This window comes from Sinocyclocheilus grahami, unplaced genomic scaffold (genome assembly GCF_001515645.1).
Source record: "Sinocyclocheilus grahami isolate Dianchi unplaced genomic scaffold, SAMN03320097.WGS_v1.1 scaffold215.1, whole genome shotgun sequence".
In the NCBI taxonomy this organism is placed as follows: domain Eukaryota; kingdom Metazoa; phylum Chordata; class Actinopteri; order Cypriniformes; family Cyprinidae; genus Sinocyclocheilus; species Sinocyclocheilus grahami.
This window is the reverse complement of record NW_015505394.1, coordinates 1,373,506-1,387,217: the sequence shown is the minus strand read 5'-3', so window position 1 is coordinate 1,387,217 and position 13,712 is coordinate 1,373,506. Positions and strand designations below refer to the sequence as shown.

General features: G+C 37.6%; 1 protein-coding gene across 3 annotated transcripts in view; it reads left to right on the top strand.

The window, feature by feature from the left end:
* The window catches only part of LOC107596153 (ectodysplasin-A), a 36,435-nt gene extending 25,737 nt beyond the window's left edge, over nt 1–10,698 (top strand). Inside the window, exons 2-8 of one of the 3 annotated variants that reach the window (XM_016286823.1) lie at nt 2,460–2,523; nt 7,343–7,378; nt 7,525–7,710; nt 8,249–8,283; nt 8,471–8,522; nt 9,117–9,238; nt 9,381–10,698. In XM_016286823.1, the coding sequence (XP_016142309.1) occupies nt 2,460–2,523; nt 7,343–7,378; nt 7,525–7,710; nt 8,249–8,283; nt 8,471–8,522; nt 9,117–9,238; nt 9,381–9,641 (756 nt within the window). In that variant the 3' untranslated portion in view covers nt 9,642–10,698. Of the gene's footprint in view, nt 1–2,459; nt 2,524–7,342; nt 7,379–7,524; nt 7,711–8,248; nt 8,284–8,470; nt 8,523–9,107; nt 9,239–9,380 lie in introns of all 3 variants that reach the window. The other 2 variants (XM_016286822.1, XM_016286821.1) reach the window with 2 other exon arrangements.
* The last annotated feature ends 3,014 nt before the right edge of the window (nt 10,699–13,712 follow it).

Sequence of the window (13,712 nt, the reverse complement as noted above, 5' to 3'; positions counted from 1 at the left end):
TGTAAAAGAGAGACAGATAAGACGTCTCGCACTAGAGTCGAGTTACAAGGTCTAGACTGCACAGAGCTGTTTCTCACACACACGTCTTGCTAAATGAGGACATACCGTATTGACCTCTATTGTTTATATTTAAAGCTAATTATAATTACTGCAGTCTAACCCAAACCGTACATCTAAAAGAAAACATTTGCATGTTTAATATTAGAAACTCATTATTTGCTTTATTTATAAATCCCTTTTACTTTTGATGGCAACTCGGATGTCCCCAAAGGCAGGTTTTGTGAGATTTGGCTAACTTCTAGGGTCCGTTTGGTCCCTAAAGTACATGTAATTAAACCTGCATACTCTCTTTCTTTTGTTACTTATCATAATTGTAAATAAGCAGATCATTGTAAGCTTGGAGAAATGATTTCAATGCGCTCTCTCTCACACGCACACAGACTCTGAGCCAGAACATCATGTCCAAAGGCTGGAACATCCTCTGGCAGGAAGACAGGCCTACAGTGTCTGATTTCAAACTCGAAGTGGATTAAAAAACAAAGTGTGACACAGCAAGCTGTTTACAGATCTAAAAGTGTCTTCTTACTGGTTTTAACATGCATTCACACTTACGTGTCACTGTTTCACATGGATGAATGTAATACACATGACACCCAATGCACTCTGGGGCTGAACTTTGTGATTTAGTGGCTTCTCTAATCACATAACTAACAAGAGTTTTACCCAGACACCGCTACATGACCCCGCTAACCCTGCTCTCTGTGTGTGTGTGTGTGTGTGTGTGTGTGAATTCAGACTCCTTTCTCTTCAACAATTCTGCAATCAAGCTATGAAGATGACAATGGCAGTCTAGGTCTTGTAATGTGATTCTACTGTGAAGAACAGCAGGGTCATGTTCTCTGACACAGACACAGATAATGTGCTACTTGCAACTGACCCAGAGTTACTCTTCTCTCAACCTTTTCATTCACTGTGTATAAACATAAATGGGAACTCCAGACTGTCCTGAAGTATCCTGACCTGATAGTTATCCCTGAATTTAAGTTGTATGATGAGCTGTGTGAGTGTGTGTGTCCACCGTCTGCCTGAACAAGCTCTTATTGCAATCTCAAAGAGTCACAGTTACAATAGGAGTGTTTTATATGCATACAAAGAATAAAGAACTGAAATAAAGAAAAATAAGCAAAGAAAGGAGAAGGAAAGAAAGGAAGAAATTAGGGATGCACCGATACCACTTTTTCCAGTACTCGCCCGATACCGATACTTTTATTTTTTGTACTTGCTGATACCGAGTGCCGATACCGATATTTTTATTGCATTTGTAAATTTTTTAAATATTGGGTACAGAAACCAAAAGGGTATGTATAATGTTAGCTGGTTAACTTCATTTATATATTCCAAAACCATTCATATAATGCAGAAACACTCAAGCAAGCAAAACACACTCAACGCGTGCACGTATTTGTACTGATGCAAAATGAGAGGACAGTAGTACAGCCTAGCGCATTTCACACAGGCTGCTAGATTCACTTTCGCCAGAAAGTCGTGGCATTGTTTTACTTACTTGTTTTTGACATATCCGACCGAACTACAAACTTTCCATGATGTCTGTGAGAAAGATATATTCACTGGACAAGCTCGCGCATCTGCGCCGCCACGCGCTCAATCCACTCAGCGAGATTTGTTTATCAGCACACCAGCTATACAGGCGTTAATGCTGAATGTTTAACATTATATTCATTGCATAAATATACTTCGTAGTAGACATCCTTAACTCCTTTTTGCTGTCTGTTGTTCTGTTGTCGGTGTTTCTTTGTTTGAATATGGCGCTTATCACATGCTGTGTGGTATCGGCTTTTGGTATCGGGGCATTTTAACGAGTACGAGTACAGGAGACCAGTATCAGGCCCGATACCGATACCGGTATCGGTGCATCCCTAGAAGAAATGGAAGGGAAAAATGAAGGAAAACATGAAGAAGCAAAGGAAGAGAAAGTTTGTACTCTTTCAACCTCATCAATTTAGTAAGAATATCTGTGCTTCCTCTGTGCATGTGTTTAAGGCTTGCAGCGCTATTACTCTGTTCATATGCGAGATAATGATAAGAAAGCTATTTCCTTTCTAAATAATTTATTAAGTTTATGGGGTTTTGTGTGTGTTTGTGTGCTGGATCATCCCATTGGAATGCCTTACTGCTGTAAATCCACAGGGTTTCTCAACACACACACATTATGCTCATTATGTTCAGAGTGTTGTCTTTCAGCAGAGGTGTGTGTGTGTGTAGTTTTAGTTTACATGGTGACATTTATTTTATGAAGAAGTGGATTAGTTTCATTGATCATGTCTTGGCTCAAACTCAAGCTGGAGTTGAAATGTAAAATGCTTTGAAACAGCATCATGAATTAATTTTATTCTTCTGCACTGTACATTAAAAAAAACCTTATTCCTTCATCTTCACAGAGCAGATGGAGGGATGAACACACAAGAGAGCTGGAGAGAGTCATTCATCGTACCAAACGTTCAGGTAAATAAAAATTATCTTTTGTGTGTGTTGGTATTCATGAAATTTAGAGCTTATATTAAGACCGTGTGTGTGTGTATGTGTGTATACGTGAGTATAAAGTCTGTGAGATTGCCAGCGATTTCTCTTTCATGTGGTTTAGAGTTCAGAACGAGATGCATTTTCTTCATTTGATCATGCTACCTCTCACTCGCTCTCTCCCCCTTATTCATTCCTTCCATCTTACTCATTATTGGGGTATGCTGTGCGCACCAGTAGTTTATACATGAAATCCCTCTCCTTTTTCCATTCTTGTAGCTTCTAACAAACTGATATTGCACCTCTCTCACTCTTTTTCATTGGCGGACTCAAGCTTTGGTTACCTACTCCTCTTTCCATAGCCGTGATTGGCTCCAGTTGGCAGCAGTTTGATTGGCAGGTGGTTTTGGCTTTGATTATGGCTGTGCAGTCACTGGCTCTGATCGGGAGTTCTACTGTTTCAGCTTTTGCACCTGTGTGCATCATGTGCCAAAATAAATACAGATACAACACAGATAATTTGCACACATGCCATCTCAAACGATGCTGAAGCAGATGTCTGGAGAGCAAGGTTACTGATGATGATACATATACAGTAGATGATATAGTGCGGTTTAAAGTTAACATATGAGATGTACAGTACTTATTTAAATGTGTCTGTGGATCAGTAAGGAATTATATGATATCCTTAAAGGGTTACTCCCCAAAATATTTTGGATGAAAACCGGGAGGCTTGCGACTATCCCATTGACTGCCAAGTAAATAACACTGTCAAGGCCCAGAAAAGTATGAAAGGCATTGTGAAAATAGTCCATCTGCCATCAGTGGTTCAATCTGAATTTCATAAAGCGACGAGAATACTTTTTGTACGCGAAGAAAACAAAAATAACGACTTTATTCAACAATTCGTCTCCTCTGTGTCACCGTAGCGCCATTTTGGAGAGTATCCACTAAACGCAAACTGCGTAAACTGTTCTACTTGTCTGTGTCAGCCACACCACACGGACTATTTTGACAATATTTTTCATACTTTTCTGGGCCTTGACAAGTGTAATTTACTTGGCAGTCAATCGGACAGTCACAAGCCTACCAGATTTCATCCAAAATATCTTAAACTGTGTTCCGAAGACGAACAAAGCTTTTATGGGTTTGGAATGACATGGGGGTAAGTGATTAATGGCAAAATTTTCATTTTGGGGTGGAGTAACCCTTTAAGGCTTTATAATTGCACATTGGAGGAATGACATAAAAGGTTGTACTTTAAATATTAAGACATTGCTTTCTTTGGTCCAATTTAGTCGTATTCTACTTCATCAACTTTCAACCTGAATATATAGGCCGTGCAAAAAGTCGAATGAGATTTTTCATGATCATGTCGTCAGTAAAGCCGCTCCTTTGATTAGTAGTAAATCTCCAGCACTTGCGTTCAGATGGAGCGGCATTTACTACACAGAGTAGTAGTTCACTGACAAGCTACGCAAAATCGCGTTCAAAATCGGCAATGAATTGTCTGAAAATACACGATTTTGTGTAGCTTGTCAGTGTTTGATTCGATTTTTTGCACAGCCCTAATATATAGTAAGAAAAATTATATTTTATTGTATAAGTAGTACTAGTAAATTATTAGTGTTATTACTACTATTACTACTATTATTATTATTATTATTATTATTAGTCAACTTAAAAGATAAGGATTTTGGTGAAGGACGTCAAAACTACTGAGTGTTTTCACTGAAATCTCACCTTTTTCTGAGATTAATGAGAATATGAGGGCTACAGAAAATAAAAAAGAGAAGTCCTGAGAGCAGTTTGTAATGTTTTACCCCAGTCCCATTTCAGCACTAGACAGTTGTGCAATATTATATTGTGATAATGTAACCGCGTGTGAACAGTCAAATGCACTTCTTTTTTTTAAATGCCCATCTTGGCAAATTATCAATTTAAACACAAAAGGAAATTATTGTGGTTCAACTGTTATTGAGAATAACAAACTTTACCCTTACTGTAAGCTCATCTTTTTAAGTCATGTAAGTACATTTACATTAGTAAAATGATTTATTAAGTAGTGAATGAGACCCAGTGTTTCTCAGATTATTGTTGTGTCTGTGTGTGCGAGTCTTGTGCACTAAATTGTACATGAAATTCTCTTACACACACTAGTAGAGTGGCACGCTCAGGTGTGCTGCAGATGCACTTGGATGGAAACAATGTCTGTAATATGCTGAGGTGTAAATCTCTGTATATTTGACAGCAGTGTATGGATGTTAATAAATCCCTAACATACTGTTATGTAGACATATAGGATATTGCATACAGCTCAATGTGTGTGTTTGAAACTATAGACCTCACTCATCACTGTGAGCTCATTTTAACAGGGTCCACACACACAAGTCAAATTGTAGTTGATTTTTATAGCTTAGTTGTACTTCTGTTGAACTAAATTTCCATGAAATGTTGACAACAGATTTTAATTGATTAAATCTGAGTATAAAATCCCAGCATCAGCCTGTGTTAGGTGAGTATTATTACAAGTTATTCCATCTAGTGTCAATTTAATTGCATGATTTAATAAGGAAGCCATTTTTAATGTCGTCTTGTGATCAAAAGTCATACTGTCATCTTCCCAGTTATCAGATTCATGGGTCAAAGCACTTGCACATGGACATACACAAACTCGCTCACTTTGTGGCCTCCTAAACATGAACTTTGTGAATGTACAGCTGGTGTTCGGTGTGTTTGTGTGTGCAGCTGCATGTTTGGTGTGAAATATGGTTCCAATATTGTCTGACTTTGATGCTAATTTGTTCCATTCATTAAAGACTTTTACCACTCTTTCTTTTTTCTCCCATTTAAAACAAACACAGACATATCCAATGTCGTGTAACCCTCCCTCAAAATTCTTTTGACGCACATGCATGTACACAAACGTGTGTGTGCGCACATGCAGACCAATTTATATATTTGTTTTATTTATATTTCAACATTTAAAAACACTTATGCTTGTCATATAATTATTTTAGTTGCTTTTGTAAAATATCTCTGTTGCATATACATTCATGTGTAAAACTGGAGTCAAAAGTTTCAAATACAATATAAATAGTACCTTTTCCTGATGCTTCTCTTGAAGTAAGTTCTCTGAGGCTCACGGTCACCACCAGAGGGAGGTCATTAACTCTGTTGATAAATGGTTTGACAATTTCACAAAACCTGAGATTAATAAAACTAATATTTTCCTTATGTTTTGCAAACATTTTGTAAATCAGGTGAGTGGATTTGCAAAAGCTGCTGGAACAGTTTGCAAAAAGTTTAAATAAGTAAATGTGTAAGGGGGTTGTAAAACAAACATAACGCGTTTTAATAATTTTCTGATTATGAGATTTTTTTGGAATAGAAATAAAGACTACATAAAGGTTTTAGGAAACAAACCAAGGCTTTGTGAAGTGAGTTGGGTGATTTGTGCATACTGAGAACAGAATTCACTGAAAATGTTGTGTTTGCATGTTTATTTTATTTTCATCTTTATTTTGAAAACCCGCAACTTAAATACACAAGTAATAAAATAAAATGATTGAAATATTAAACATTTGATGTGTGAAGCCCCTGACAGTTCTAATTAATGCATTTTTATGGGCCATTGTGTCAGTACTGTGTTGTTAGTGCAAGTACACAAAGTCAGTCTGGCTACAGTTTCCACTTCAATAATCACTATAAAATGTATACAAACATCCGTTTTAAAATAAATTGTATGCTTTAACCAAATTAATTCTTTAACCATTTTATCTATCTGCTTTCTATGGCCAGTAAAATCACTGCTAATTGCACCCTGCAATTGCGGCTGTTTAAACTGGATTGCGGGTGGTATGGGAATAAGATGCAGGGTTCGGGCTGAAATAAACAGCTACATGGTGAGTTCATCCCTGATTGTTTTATAATAAAAAAAAGACAGGGACATCTGCAGGGAGGTACTGAAAGCAGGTCAAGTTCTTTGCATGCTTATTATGTGTGTCAGGTTTGGTTTTTGTTGTGCTTGCTTGATTTGATGTATGTGCATGTTGCCCCCCTCCCCCCCTTTCTGTTGTTTTTCATATAATGAGAAAAAAAAGGAAGATTAAAAGAAAAGATTAAAGGCAGCAAGTTGTTTCTCTTCACTTTTGATATTCTGTGTTTTGAGAAAAAGAAATATCGCGTGCGAAGCCCACCAGACAACAGAATGAAAGCAGCAGTCATTTACAAATGAGTTGAAGTAGTTTTATTGCAAAAAAAGACCCCCGAATACTAGCCAACGCAAACACAAGAGTGACCTCAGACCTTTGGAACACAGATCTGTCTCCTGAGTGTGTGTGTGTGTGTGTGTGTGTGTGTGTGTGTTAGACTAGATTTTATACTATAAAACTGGATTTTGTCAGACTTGTTTATTACGGATGTGTTGGATTTGTTACACGTTCTCTCACACACACACACAAACAAAGACACACTTACAAGATATCGTTTTACACGTGTCGACATTTGTTGCTTCAGTATTATAGTTTGTTGTACAGTGAGAAGTGTGTGTGTGTGTTAATTGTAGACACCAGCAGAAGCAATTGTCCTTCAAATTACATTTGGGGTTTGTTTTTCTGTGGTCATGTTAGTGTCATTATTGGTTTAGCTACTTTGAAACAAATAAACAGTCTGATTAAATCAATCTCTTTGCTGGAAGAAACAAGCAGCAGCCCAGGAGGAACTTTTTTGCATTTGTGATTGTGAATGTAAAATGATACATTTCTAACTGATTATCTTTTCCTGCTGCTTATACCTCTTCCAGAAACTAATGGAAAAAAGAGAGGAGAGAGGAAAAAAGGTAATTTCATCATTTTCACTTTAAAAAATGTGGCAGTTTTGAGGGGGTTTGTTTTGTTTCTCACCAGTTGTTTCTAGTGCTTTAATGTTTTAGTTTATAGACTGACATTGCATTCCTTGCTGTCTGTTTGTTTTTTATTTCTTTAGGCAAGAAAGGACCCCCTGGCGCTCCTGGACCTCCAGGACCACCTGGTCCACAAGGTCCACCTGGAATACCAGGGATCCCGGGTATCCCAGGCAGTAATGCGATGGGTCCCTCTGGCCCACCCGGACCTCCTGGACCCGCAGGGCCTCCGGGACCACAAGGTCCACCTGGACCACAGGGACCTTCAGGTTAAGACAGTCACAGCAAGCTGCAAGTTTAAAGTCACCATGAAATCAAAATGGACAATTCTTGTTTATGGAATGCCATTTTAAAATTTCTTTAATCTTTCTTTAATCAAAATTGAATCAAAACTTCCCCTTTGCAACAACATCTCTTCTCTGACAATAAACTCTTCCCTTCAGCAAACTGTCACTCACACAAGATCGCAGCAATAGCAAACGACAATGATCCAATCAATTCCCAGTGGACAAAATCAGGTCCCGTCTTAATAGGGAAGAAAAAACCTGATTCCATATTATGCCAATATTAAAAGCCTGCTTACATCAAGAGCGATGCAACAGAGCAACACAACACAATTGCAAAATCAACTGAAATGTTGCTTCATTGCTGTGCAGGTTTTTGCAATCCATAGGAATTAATTGTTTAAATTGAAAGGCTTGTTGCTGCAAAGATGTGAGGCAAACATTCACTGCTGGTGTGAATAGATCATAAGCAACTAATAATAGACCGAAAGCAACAAATTTCTTTCCCTCTGTGTGTCAACAGGTGGCACAGATAAAGTCAAACACAGAGAGACACAGGTATGCAGCATCTCCTGATCTCCACTTCCACACTGCTCATCTCTCCATGTTATATTCTCTCAGTAAAAAAGAGGATGTTTGATGTGTAGATCAGACACAGTTTTAACATGCTAGTGAGTCTGTGCATCAAGAGTATGTAGAAAATTAGTTTTTAGAATTTGTGAATTTAAACATGGTGTTTCTGTAGCCAGCTGTGGTGCATCTTCAAGGTCAGGAAACTACTATCCAGGTGAAAGAAGGTAAGAGTTAAATAATGATCCCCCACATACACACAACTGCATATGTGCTTCATAATGCTTATTGATATTGTGTGTTGGAATGACTTTAATTTGTTAAAGGTTGTAAGAAGGGCTCAGATATAAGGATGGCCCGCAGGCTATTGTAAATGTTCTTTACAATACACTACCATTCAAAAATATGGAGTCAGTAAGAAATTAAGACTTTGATTTAACAAGGACACATTAAAGTATAAATACATTTTAAAGTAAAGACATTTATAATGTTACAAAATATTTTTATTTCAAATAAATGCTGCTATTTTGCATCACATGAATAAATGTGAATAAACATTATTTTAAATTGTAGTAATATTTCCAATTGTTGAGTGTGTGTGTGTGTGTGTATTTTTTTTGTTTTTTAATAATGAAATGATCAGTGGAAATGTATAATTTATTGGTGTTAGGGTCAGTGAAAATGTTGACAAGGCAAGTAGAAATCGGAGAAAAACCTCCTTAGAGTTGAGCCCTAGTGTGTGTGTGTGGCTTAACTATGTATCGCTGCTATCACAACAGATGATTGAGTATTTACTGGTGTCTGTTTGTGAGATTTGTCAGAAGGTGTGTTGAAAAATTGGAGAATGATCTCCATCCATCAGAGGGTGTTTAAAATGCACTCACGCTCTGGAGAGCTGGAAGTCCTACTTGACGGAACATACTTTATATATAGTCAGGTAGAAGTGAGTACAGTCCCTGGACTAACTCTACTGCTTATACACAAATAAATGCAGTATACATTTCATACAAATACAATAAAACATACTTTAACATGATTAGAAATCAATAACCACTATCCCAATTTGCTTTCTGTGTGTTCAACAGGTGTATTACCTGAACTTCACGGACATAGCGAGTTATGAGGTGATGGTTGACAAGACTCCATTCTTGCGCTGCACGCGAAGCATCGAGACCGGCCAGCGCAAATTCAACACCTGCTACACCGCGGGTGTGTGTTTGTTGCGAGCCCGCCAGAGGATCTCCATCCGCATGGTGTACGAGGACACATCCATCTCCATGAGCAACCACACCACCTTCCTCGGTAGCATCCGTCTAGGGGACGCCCCGGCTGCTGGACACACCTGAGTCTATCGGCGAATAGGTTGACCCGATCAGACACACAGATCATGCTGATGTGCTCACAGACCACGCCCACTGAACTCAACTGAGCCAGTATGCCTCATAAGCCCCGCCCCAAGGACACAGAGTCAACAATTTATGAACAAACAGGCTCATCTACATATCTGCCAAGCGTCAGGAAAATGTGACAATGTAGCATCACCGACACTGACAAAAAGATCCAATTCTCTCTGAGCACTGAAACAGCCTCCATCATTCCTCAGACGTTAGCAACACAACATTCACCACAAGTTATCAAACAAATGAAATCAACAGACTAACTTCCTAGTGAATAACCAAGATGCACTGTGTCTCAGCCATTCTAGCAGCTTCCACTGTTCTGGTTTGTGCGACTGGAAGAGCTGCTGTGTGTATGTGGTATACAGCACACACAGCACAGAGAGGAAGTGCACCTGCATTGATTGCAGTGACTGGAATTGCAAAAGGAGTGAGATACTCTATTCATTCAATGCACCGATAGCTACCTGCTCAATCCATAACAGACACACTCTTCAATAGATTCAACACCATATAAATAGTCAACCTGTGTACTATTTTATTAAACACTGATAATGGCAATGTATAAAACAGAATATCTATGTTCAGTTATCTCTGATCTTTTTCAAATGCAGTCAAGATATGCCCATTTTTATTATGAAGTCATGAAATTCCAAACATGTACAGTTTTATGGTCCTTTGCTCTTTACCTGTCATTACCTGTGGGAAAAACTGAGTGTATGCAAATGATGGCAGTAGTTCAGGCACTGAAATTGATGATACTCCATAATGGTTTCTAGTGTCCTCTTCAACATCATCCTGAATATGCAATACAATAGCATATGCCTCCTGTAGGGGACAGTAGTGCTCCTCCATAGCAAATGTAGCACTGACAAGTTTGATTAGAAGAGAAAGGGTGTGTTTGGAATAGAATACTGTTGTACTTTGCTTACTTTTGTTACAGTACATAGTATGCATGCCGTATACTAGTTTATTACTAATATATATATATATATATATATATATATATATATATACATACACGCACACTACTGTTTAAAAGTTTGATTTTTTAGGATTTTTTTTATTTAAGGGATAGTTCACCCAAAAACGAATATTCTGTCATTAATTACACATCCTCATGTCGTTCCAAACTCGTAAGACCATCTTTGGAACACAAACTAAGATATTTTTGATGAAATCCGAGAGCTTTCTAACCCTGCATAGATGGCAACATAACTACCACGTTCAAGGCCCAGAAACATAGTAAGGACATTGTTTAAATAGTCCATGTGACATCAGTGGTTCAACCGTAATTTTATGAAGCTACGAGAATACTTTTTGTGCACAAAGAAAACTAAAATAACCACTTTATTCAACAATTTCTTCTCTTCCGTGTCAGTCGACTGCGTGTGATTATGCTGCTGACGCAGAAGCATTCTGATGTAGAACCCAGATGTGCTACGCCTTGTTTGCAAACAGAGGAAAGCACACGCATGCATTGTGGTACTCTCTTTCTGGGCCTTGAACGTGGTAGTTATGTTGCTGCCTATGCAGGGTCAGAAAGCTCTCAGATTTCATCAAAAATATCTTAGTTTGTGTTCCGAAGTTGAAAGAAGGTCTTGTAGGTTTGGAACAACATGAGGGTGAGTAATTAATGACAGAATTTACATTTTTGGGTGAACTATCCCTTTAAGTTTTATTGAGCACTAAACTGATCAAAAGTGACAGTAAAGGCATTTATAATGTTACAAAAGATTTATATTTCAAATGAATGCTGTTCTTTTGAACTTCTTATTATTCATCAAATAATCCTTAAAAAATGTTTCACAGTTTCCACAAAACTATTAAGCCGCTGTTTTGATAATACATTGATAAGAAATGTTTTTGAGCACCAACTGATTGTCAGCCTATTAGAATGATTTCTGAAGGATCATGTGACACTGAAGAAGAGTCCAAATTCAACTTTGAATAAATCACATTTTCAAAATATAATAAACTTGGAAATACTTATTTTAAATTGTAATGATATTTGAAAAATATTACTGTTTTGTACTGTATCTTTGATTGACTTCTCTCAACCTCAAACTTTTAAACAGTAGTGTATATGCTGAACACTGTATCCCACAATGCGAAATCCCACAGATATCATTATTTGATCTGATATAGACAGTTTTACAAAAAAAACACTATTTTTTTAATATACTATAAAACATACAAGATAATAACTCACTGAATTGATCATGCAACTTGAACTAGGGTACTACTGAAACACAGCGTTTCAGAATCTGTTCTGTTGCATATACCGGTTTTAAAAACGGTAGACAGTATTCAGTATATACTGCACAGTATACAGTAAGCAATAAGCTAGTATTCCATTCCAAACATTTGAGCCTGTCTTTCACTCCAACACACTTATAAAAATCAGTGTCATGAATCAGCCCTTGAGATTTCTCCAGCGCCTGACTGACAGCTCAGGATTGTGGATATGAATGGGTTGTAGAGAAAGACTGAATTATGCGAGTATGGTTTAGTTCATAGGAATCAGATCCTCACAGTGAGAACAAACTGTTTTATTGTGTGTTCAAAGGTCTTGGAATAAAAAGCATGGGAATTATCTGGAACCTTCTGAAAAAGTGGGTAATCTGCCCTCAGGTTTCCACGTGGAAATGTAAAAAAGCAGGAAAGTCTGAATGTGATTGTGTTCTGATAGATTTGTTGTTTATATCTCTCTTTTTCTTCCCTTAAACATTACATCCGACCGACAGCTTGTTTTAGTTTCGTGTGTGTGTGTGTGTGTGTGTGTTTTAGATGAGTGTCTTTGTAGGTAAGTGATTTGTATGCTGTATGTAGTCCTGTTTAACTGATGATAATGTATATTTGTAAACTATACAGGGAATGTATATATGTACATAAGATATTTTTGCTCTTTTGTAAAGTTCTTTGTCCTATTAAATTGTTTTTGAAAGATTGTTTTAAAGTGTGCTTGAATTTTCAATGTTCCCTGAGAGAGGGAATCAGCGAGAACTGCAGTTTTGGGCCAGTTGGTGTGCAGTGCCACCTAGTGGTTTTTTTCCAAACTTTTTCCAAAACCTTTAAGTTCAGTCACATAATTCAAATATGATCATCAGTATATGCTTGCGGACATATATAGCGATGTCTGTGGCCTAATTTAATCAGATAAAAAAAAAATGTGACTCTAATTGTGTACATGTTGATTCAAGCTCTCAGTGGAGAAACCAAATCAGTTTCACTAAACATACATCAGCTTCTTTGCTGTTCCACACTGTCTAGAACAGAAACGTCCTTTCTGCCTGTGTGTATTCAGTGTTAAGTGGTCTGGAGGGTGGCGTAATGGCTAATAACACCTTACAATTTCATTCTTTCACAAACATGAAGGTTTCGTCACCTGTTTCCACATTCCTCCGTCTTACATTGTCCACACAAAAATGCAAAAGACAGGATCTCTTGGTGCTAATCTTTTGTCTAAAATCTCAGGACAATTAAGTCAAAGGGCACAAAACAAGAACGCACAAGCCCCTGACTGCTTCAAACCGATGAACTCTATACACAATGGTTTCTAGGTGAGATTCCATCCTGCATCTCACGCCTCACCATCCATAGCTCTTTCATGTTTCTGTTATTGTTCAGAACAAAAGATTTGCTGAAGTCCAGTTTTTTGATGACTGGACTGGTGCATAGTAAAGAGCCACTCTCAACAAGAATTGGAATATGATTTGCTATTGATAACTAGGCTCTCTTCTCTTATGTATCATACTAATATTCTAAACCTCTATAGAGCTGTAGGACAGCAGATTGAGATTACTTAAAGGGTTAGTTCACCCAAAAATGAAAATTAGACCGTGTTTTACTTGCCCTCGAAGCATCCTAGGTGTATATGACTTTCTTCTTTCAGACGAATCCAGTCGGAGTTATATAAAAAAATTGTCCTGGCTATTCCAAGCTCTATCATTGCAGTCAGCGGGTGTTGCAGTTGAACAGTCCACAAGTCGTCAAATAAAGCTTGTGTATTCATAATAA